The sequence below is a fragment of the Elephantulus edwardii genome, unplaced genomic scaffold (genome assembly GCF_000299155.1).
Source record: "Elephantulus edwardii isolate Elephantulus edwardi_28Jun2011 unplaced genomic scaffold, EleEdw1.0 scaffold00028, whole genome shotgun sequence".
Classification (NCBI taxonomy): domain Eukaryota; kingdom Metazoa; phylum Chordata; class Mammalia; order Macroscelidea; family Macroscelididae; genus Elephantulus; species Elephantulus edwardii.
The window spans coordinates 16,145,565-16,155,144 of NW_006399778.1; the positions used below are offsets into that span (position 1 = coordinate 16,145,565).

At 46.6% G+C, this 9,580-nt stretch overlaps 1 protein-coding gene across 1 annotated transcript; it reads right to left on the bottom strand.

The window, feature by feature from the left end:
* Nucleotides 1-943: 943 nt before the first annotated feature.
* ACTL8 (actin-like 8) lies at nt 944-6,958 on the bottom strand. Its single transcript, XM_006883690.1, has 2 exons — nt 6,611-6,958; nt 944-1,687 (listed from the first exon to the last, which is right to left on the bottom strand). Exons 1-2 carry the CDS (start codon nt 6,956-6,958, stop codon nt 944-946), a joined length of 1,092 nt encoding a protein of 363 aa, XP_006883752.1.
* Between the last annotated feature and the right edge of the window lie 2,622 nt (nt 6,959-9,580).

Consider the following 9,580-nt stretch of genomic DNA (forward strand, 5'->3'; position numbering starts at 1 on the left):
GAAGTTAAGACCCTTTTGTAATCAGAACAGGGAAAACAGATGCTATGACAACCAGCCCCAAAATCTCAATGGCTGAACAGAACAGCTCATTACTTGGCTGCTAAACAAATGGCTGGCAGCTCAAATCCACCTGGAGTACTGCAGAATAAAGGTCTGGTGACCTAATTCAGAAAACGAGAACAATCCATGGAGCACAGTTCTACTCCAACATACGTGGAGTCACCTGAGTCAAGTGTTGACTTAATGATGCTTAAATGAATGCAGAGAACACAGCAGTGGAAGAACAAGAGGCTCAAGGCCCTTAACCATTCTGCCTGGTGGAAATCACAGCTCAGAAGGACCCAAGTTCTTCAGTTCTGACACCTCACACACACTCTTTCTCTCTCTCTCCTCTCTCTCTCTCCTCTTTCTCTCCGGCTCATACTTCCTGGATTTGTGATAAGGGCCCTCCCCTTGCCTCCCGCATCCATCACAGGAGTCCTCATTGGTTTCAAACAACTTATTTATTTGCATAGATAAAACAAAGTCCCTGACATGGGCTGGAAAGGCTCTCCAGATTCAGCTGTGGCAACTCTTCCCTGGCCAGAAAAGACTTACAGGACTGAAAAGCTGAACTTCATTCTCTAGTAAAAAAATAACTGGGAGTCCTAGGCAAAAAGTCCCCGTTAAAATTTATTCAACAAAGAACAGGGGAACCCAATGGAAAAGCAGGTGGGAAAGATGTGGCTGAGGGGTATGGAGCCGGCAGATGGCCATGTCTGCCCAGTGACGGGCTACACCAATGACAGGTCATCCTGGAAAACTGACTCCTCTAGGATCTTCAGGGATGACACCAACCAACTCTGATGGGCTGGGTAGCACAGTAGAAACAAAATAAAAAGGCGATCATCTAAAACTTTCTAACTTCCGCATTCCCACACCTGCTAACTGTCCTTGTCAGAGGTTACAGCCTGCGCACCTCATCATAATCCTCTCTGGTTATCCACTCAGACTTGTAACTGGAGAGGTGAGCCAGCATGGAGGCCCCTAGCCAGACGCTGAAGTTGCGATTGGTGCCCACCCAGAGCCTAGTGGAGAAGGAATCGGTTGTTAGCTCCTTGTACAAGCGCTTGGTGAAGCCGGGATACAGGGTGTTCCCCCCACACGCTATCACATGGGACTTGAGCAATGAATGCATTGAGGCATCACACATCTCCAGGGCCTCCATGAAGGCCTGGGAGATGCCGGGCCCCGGCAGGCCAAATACCTGGGGACTGAAGAACATCTCAGGGGCAAGCCGCTGCATGGGGGTCAGCTCCACCAGGGTGCCATCGGGGAGACGGTAGGTGTTACTCTCCTCAGAGCTGCTGGGCAGGCTCTGGGGAAAGTCCAGCACCTCCGCCAAATTCTGGGGCACGTAGCATTTGCTCATTTGGGTCATGGCGACCGTCTCCACCTGGAACAGGTTGTGCTGGTTGCAATCTTCTTTAAAGAGGCTCTTGAAGAGGTAAGCAGAGAGATCCTGGCCTGCAAACTCCAGCATTGTGCAGCTCGAGGACAGCGCGCGGCCGAGGTAGAAAGGCTTCACTCGGGTCAGGCCATAGCCGGAATCGATCACAATACCAGTCAGGAGGCCGGAGGCGTACAGCGACATCTCCAGCTGGTCGGCCAGGAGGACGGAGGGCACATCCAGCAACTCAAACATTATCTGCAAGAAGGGACACAGGCTCAGTGCATTTCCCCTGAACACAGCTTTCAGATCCACTTGTTTCTCTAAGCCCCTAAGGTTATGTGCAGCTCTCACAATGAACGACAGCACACATTGCCTCCCCCACGCTAGGAGGCCGAGGAGCCGCTGGTAGAGACTTTGGCTAGCAGTGCAGGTCTACGGACTAGGCCACCAAGAGCTCCTTTCTGTATGTTGCTGTTATAAGCCTTCAAGTCAGGACCAGCGTGGACCTGACCCAAAGGCAGATTTTTAGAAGTTACAAAGTACGTGAGGAATGCATATCTTTCTTCCTCGGAGCAGCTGATGGGTTTGAACCACCTACCTTTGGGGCTGGCAGTACAACTTCTTACCTACTAGACCACTAGCTGCGGTTGTTGTGCACCCTAGAGTTGGAACCAACCCACAGCTGACCCTCTGGTGCGTTTCCAGTGGCAGTTATAATCGTATGGGAGGAGAATACCCAACCTTCTCCTGAGGAGCAGCTGGTGGCCTTGAACTGCGCGTGCCTTCAGGATTGCAGCACAGCTTCTCGCCATTAGGCCACAAGAGTTCCAGATCGCCAGAGGTAAAAATGAAAGGTAAAAAGACTTGGTCTCACAGACTCTGGACACGTTTACTGAAGAGCCAGGCTCTGGGAAAGGACATCAGGTTTGGTTCTGTTAGGAGGTCAGTGAAGAACCTCAAAAGCACAGACTGACACAGTGACCGTGACAAAAGTAAGCGTGAGGATGTCACAGGGTTGAGCCGTTATGAATCAGAGCCCCGTGATGGCACGTAACAACCCCAACAAGAAAGAACACGCCCTTCCTGCTAGGAGAAAACATCTGCTCACTTGGGGTTTTTCTTTATTTGAACAATAATTTTTCCAAATTTCAAGGCCAAAGTACAACTTCAACATTGAGAATCTGGCTAAGCCCTGGGCTGACTTCCTCCTTAGCCGCCACCCTGCTTCCCCCACCCCCAATCCCTTAGACTGTTTTCTTTTTGTTTGTTTCATTATGACCTGAGTGAATGTTTACAAGGCTTACTGGGTTTTTGCACTCAATCATTCATGCACATTTTCTTTTATAACAACAATTACAATACCCACATGCAGCTCAATTCTTCTGCAGGAGGCGGCTGGGCAATCTCTTCCCATGCAAATTAGTGCCTTTGAAAACCCGATGGGTGGTCAGCTATGGGTGGGTTCTGCTTTGACAGCACACAACAACAATATACTTCCTCCCCATAATTCTCATCTCCATTCATCTTTCTATCTGAGCACCTTCAGGGCTTTTTCCTTGAGAAAATGTTCTCCCGACCTTAGACAGTTGGGCATTACACAGAGTTAGTGCCTTTTTGGTGCCACTGTTCACTGCAGAGGTCTGTTAACTGGGTGGCTGAAAGCTGAGTCACAGAGATGTTTTGTTCCAGGTTTAAAGGGTGACAGAGTCCACCCCCTTGTGCTGCTAGCTCAAAGGCTAGCAGCCTCTCTAGTGGTTCAACTCCACCAGCAGCTGAGGGAGAAAGACAATCCCACGTCATCTACAGCCTTGGAAACCCAATGGAGGATCTGCTATGAGTCAGTTTTGATTCTGCAGCAATGCATTTTGAGTTGAGTTTCTTTGTTCTGTTTTTTTAAATAGCTATAGTCTTGGATGCTCCACCAGTCTCTATCAGACCAATAAGCTGACATTTTCGTACTTTTGTTCCACACCCTCCTATCCAGGATCTTCTACTTCAATCTCTTTGAATGGTCAGCAGTCCCAGTGGAGCATCATCTAGTTCTTCTGGTCTCAGGGTTGTAGAAGTTGAGGTTTAAGTGGTCCATTAGCCCTCTTGGCTAAATGTTTCACTGTACCTTTTCTTTGTTCCAGATGGGAAGAGAACAGTGGCTGCACCTTTCTTTGATGGCTGCTTGAAAGCTTTTAAGACTTAAGTTGCTACTCAGTAAAATAGGATGTAAAACACTGCTTTGTCTTTGAGGACAATGCTGTGCTAATTTTCTCTCTCTCTCTCTTTTTTTTTTTTTTTGCTTGTTGTGTACCATCGACTCAGATCTGACTGGTACAGCAGGAGATTGCCCCTCCTTCTTCAGTGGAGCACATGATGGGGGTGCCTTCAGGATTGCAGTGCAGCTTCTTACCACTAGGCCACCAGAGCTCCCCTGCCAATTGTCTTTGATGTTTATAAATTGTCCTTGATATTAGGAAGCTTACAAAAGCATTGGCTCAAAACAAAACCCCCCAAAAAACCCAAAAGCATTGGCTCCTTTTGACTTATATGTTGTTTTGTTGTTGTTATGTGCCATCGAGTCGCTCGCGACTCATAGTGACCCTCTGTACAAGAGCCCTACAGCATATACAGGATATAATGAAGAAATGTCATTTGCCAAACCTATGTAGGATCCTTTTAATCTATCCATCATCTGTTTGTCATCGCCCAGTACTTTATTTGTTTCTACTTAGTTAATTCCAACCCATGCTGACCCATGTGTTATAGAGGAATATTGCTTCATAATCTCTTTTCAGCTATTAAATTTGCAGAGAATACTGGTAGACTAGTAGGTAAGAAGCTATATGGCCAAGCTAGAGACAAGTAGTTTAAATCCACCAACTGCTCCATGGGAGAATGTTGTGCTATCTTTTCCTATACAATTTGTTGTTGTCAGGTGCCATCAAGTGGAGTATGAACCATCGTCACCCTCTGAACGGCAGATCTGAACCTCTCCTCTATGCCATGCACACACTTCCTGACACACTAGAGCCCTGTGCAGCAATCACAGTGTCAAACTACCTGATTGAGGGTCTTCCTCTTCTTTGCCGACTCCTACCTTTCTGAGCCTCATGTCACTCTCCAAGGAACAGTCCCTTCTAGCAACATGCCTGAAGTATATGAGGAGGCTTACAGCCCGTGAAAATCTGCTGGAGGCTTGGCTATTAGTCAGTCTCAACTCCATAATAATGACTTTGACTTTTGACTTGATTTTGAAAACTGGTGGAAGCTGCCAGACCTTCCGTCCATAGCACAACTGACTGGATATGAATCACCACACCTCTTAGGTTAGTAGTTGAGTGGAAACTTTCTGCACAACCCAGGGACCCTATGGCTCTCTACAGAGCCTCCAGTTTCCCGCCTCTGAATATACAGGTACAGGAAATCTCTGTCAACCATTCTGTGGCCCTGGCCACTTCAAATCCAAGCAGAACTATTTTGTGCCCTCACTGGGATGCAGCTCTCCTCCATTTCCACTCTCCAAATACTGCCAAGGTCATCTTTTTAAAATTGCAAAGCAGATATCACTCTCCCTCTTGAAACTCCATGGGAGCCTCCATTCTCTGAGAGCCAGGCTCAGCAAACTCTCTGGGAAGTGTCAGATAAGATAGCACTGCCAGATTTAGCAAATAAAATACAGGATGTCCGGTCAAATCTGCATTTCAGATAAACAGCAAATACTTTTTTTTTTCAGGAAGTTTGTCCTGCTGCTGCAACACTGCCCTCAAGCACACTAGCACGTGTGAGAGTGTTCAGGATCAGGCAGCACTCTGGCCTTGTGGGCCAGAGGGTCGCTGTAAGTCGGAGCTGACTCGATGGCACTGAACAACAGAAAACACAATATTTGGTATATAGTAATACTGAAATATGAGGTGCTGTTAATCTGAAATTTAAATCTAACTAGGCATTCTGTACGTTATTTAGCAAACCTATGGCTGAGTTTTATGAGATGACTGTAAATTTCTTAGGCTTCACAGCACATACGGTCTCTGTTGCAATTACTCAACTCTGCTGCTGTGAGAGTCATCATGGCAATCTGTAAATGATGGGCATGGCTGTATTCCAATAAAACCTTCTTTACAAAACAGGGGGTGGGCCACATTTGGGTCATTTGGGCCACAGTGCTTAGTGTAAAATGCAAATGTTCCCCCACATCACCAGCCCTGCACAGTCTAGCCTCTGCCAATCACACCATCCCATCCGTCTCCTCCTACTCCTACCCCTCACTGCGGAGTTCTGGCCTCAGTGGCTTGTCTTCTCAGAGAAACCCTCCTTGTCCATTTCTCAAGGGGTTCCTCCTCTCCCCACTAGCCAGCTCTATCACTCCATATTATTGTTTCTATGATTACTGACCACTATCTGACATTCCTTTCTGTTGGCGTATTCACGGTCTGCATCTTTCCCAGACGTAAGTTTTGTGAGGGCCGCAGCATCATCTTTGAATATGTATATCATCCATGACCAAATAATAGCTGGCATCTACTTTTCTGCACCCTTCCCAGAGTAATCCACTGCTGCACCTCCATTGACAGGAAGAGCTTCTATGACCCCCTTCACCTAGCACTGGATCTGGGCATGTGCATATGTACATACACAGACACACACAAAACCCACTCAAACAAAATCAAAACCAAGCTGGCTGCCACTGAGTTGATTCCAAGTCATAGTAACTCTACACGTTAACAATGAACTACTTCATAGGGTTTCCTAGACTGTAATCTTTGTAGAAGCCGATTGCCAGTTCTTTCTTCTGTGGTTGTCAGTGGGTTTAAACTATCAACTTTTAAGGTAGGTGTAGACCACACACCACCAGCACCACTCAGAGGACCTGGCACACACTCAAACTCACTGCCAGCGACTTGATTCTGTCTCACAGCAAACATCCACTGGATTTCCCAGACTGCTGACCTTCATGGGAGAAGACTGGCCATCTTTCTGCCACAGAGAAGCTGGAGGCCAACCACCAAAGCCACATGGCCTTTTTGGTTAGCAGTACACCACCACCAGGTACCTAGTGAATGTTGTTGGGTCTGAATCAACATTTAAGAAGCAGAGTTCCCGATGCTCAGTCATGTTCAGACACACTGCACTTGAATCCACCTCCTACCCAGTCCCAGTGAGGGCACCTGCAGTGACTCAGTGACTTACCTCCAAGGTCTTCTTCCGTTCCCCAGGATCCTTCAAAGGGCTCTCTGTGATCAGCACTGGGAAGTCCTTGTTCTCTTGCCTGTGTTTCTCCAGGACAAACGACCAGATGTGCTCCACGCCCTCCCAGTTGAGCACACGGCCACGTTGGATAGGGTAGCTGTAGGTGTCAGGACGGCCAAAGTCGATACCCAGACTCACGCGTCTCTGGGCGTAGCTGGGGCCAGGGTTCTCCCGGCATGGGATGTAATTCACGATACTCGGGAAAACCATCTGGGGCTCATTACAACCAGACAAGCCAGCCTTTAGAAAGCCAGACCCGTGGTCGATGACAATGGTTCTAGTGGCCATGGTAGAGGCAGATGACAGGTGTGCAAAACGTTACTTCACCTACAAAAAAAGACAAAGTAGGGGTTACTGGTGACCACTTTCAAGGACACCAGGTGCTGCTTCCCATCACCAGGCAGGCCTTGGAGTCTCGTTCGCTCTCTCAAGCCTTTGCATAAGTTCTAACTTGTGCCTAGCTTGTCCTCCCATCCCAAACTCCTAATCATCCTGCCAGGCTCACCTTATTCGGGAAGTTCTGCCAATCCCTTCCTTCCCACCAAGGTTCCTCCACTGTGCTTTGACATGGGCCAATTATAGAAGGTGGCACTTTTGTTCCACAGGAGTAAAGGCTGGATCTTATTAACCTTTGCAGATTTAGCAAGAAGACTGGAACATGGGACAAGTTTGGTGGCTGCTGGCTTCCTGAGCAGAGGACTCAGGGAGCATGAAATAGCAGTAGCAAGAGACACTGTCTTCAACCTAAGAATAGTTTAGTAGCGACAGCAGCACTGATGGCAATGGCAGTATACAAAAACTATCTCCAGAGTGCATGCTTTCTACCAATCACTACAAAAAATATTTTTCGTATCAGGTTGAACTTTGCGAAATTGCCCTTTGTACAAGTAAAAAATGGTCAAATATAAGCAAAATCTTATGGCTTAAACTTATATTAAAATTCATCTAATCTTTACCTCAAACTCTATAAGATTTATATGATCATTATATGCTAATTACAGATGGGAACTTATATCCAGAGCAGCACATCAGCAGAGAACTGCCGGAAGTCCAGGCTGGGTTTAGAAGGGGTCGTGGTACTAGGGATATTGTTGCTGATGTTAGATGGATCTTGGCTGAAAGCAGAGAATACCAGAAGAATGTCTATCTGTGTTTCATTGATTATGCAAAGGCATTTGACTGTGTGGATCATAACAAACTGTGGCTGACTCTGAGAAGAATGGGAATCCCAGAAGATTTAATTGTGCTAATACGAAACCTATACTTGGACCAAGAGGCAGTCGTCAGAACAGAGCAGGGTAACACTGCATGGTTCAAAATTGGGAAGGGTATACGCCAGGGATGCATCCTGTCTCCATACCCTTTCAACATGTATGCAGAGCAGATTATCCGAGAGGCTGGGCTCTATAAGGAAAACTGTGGCATCAGGATTGGTGGAAGGTCTATTAACAATCTCCGTTATGCAAATGACACAACCCTGCTTGCCGAAACTGAGGAGGACCTCATGCACTTGCTGCGAAGGGTCAAGGACTGTAGCCTTCAGTATGGACTGAGGCTCAATGTCAAGAAGACAAAGATTCTCACCACCAATTGGCAGCGTCAGGATGGATGGCGAAGAGATTGAGATTGTTCACAGCTTCAGTTTGCTCGGCTCCACAGTCAACACTCTTGGCACCAGCAGTCAGGAAATCAAAAAGCGTATTGCGATGGGAAAGTCTGCTGTTAGGGACCTCTCTAAAGTACTCAGGAGCAACAGTGTCTCTCTGGAGACTAAGGTGCACCTGATACAGGCCATGGTATTTGCAATCGCTTGTTATGCATCAGAGAGTTGGACAATGACTAGGGAGGACAGAAGGAGAGTGGATGCTTTTGAGCTATGGTGCTGGAGAAGGGTACTGAATGTGCCCTGGACTGCCAGGAAAACAAACAGATTTATCTTGGAGAGGATTAAACCAAGCTACTCCTTGGAAGCAAGGATTCTGGGGCTTCGTCTGACATACTTTGGACATGTTGCCAGGAGGGACGGGTCCTTGGAGAGGGACATCATGCTTGGGAGGGTGGAGGGACAATGCAGGAGGGGAAGACCCTCTATGAGATGGATTGATTCGGTGACTGGGGTAATCGGGATGGGTGTGTCAGAGGCGGTGCGTTTGGCGCAGGACAGAGCAGGGTTTAGGGCTGTTGTGCATAGGGTCGCTATGAGTCGGAAACGACTCGACGGCACATAACAACAACAACAACATATTAATAACTCTAAAAACGAAAAAAATCTAACTAACAAAACTCAAATTTTTAAAATGGACAAACTATTTGAAGACATTTCATAAGGAAACATGTATATGGCAAATAAGCATGGGAAAAGATCTTTGACATTGTTAGTCACTGTCATTGTCAGGTGCCACCGGGCTGACTATGGTGCACAGTATCCCATGCACAACAGATCTGAGCCTTGTCCTATCCACCACAATCATCTAGACCTCCATCACGCCCAAGCCCATTGTTGTAGTCACTGTGTCATAATGGAAACATAAACTAAGACCACAGTGAGATATAACTACACACTTATTGCAACAGTCAACATTAAAAAGACTAACTCTACTAAGTGTTGGGGATATGGAGGAACGGAAACTCTCATGCTGTTAGTGAAAATGTAGCATGGTACAACCAGTTTGGAAAATAGTTCAGCAGGTTCTTACAAAGTTAAATATAACTCTATTATATGACATAGCAGTCCTACTCCCAGGTATGTACCTAACAGAAATAAAAGCATTCATTCACACAAAAACTGGTATGTGTAGATTTATAGTTGCTTTACTCCTGACCACCAAAACTGGAAACAACAGGAATATCCTTCAAATGGAGAATGGCTAGGTAAACATCCACTCAACTGAAATTCCTCAATAAGAAGGA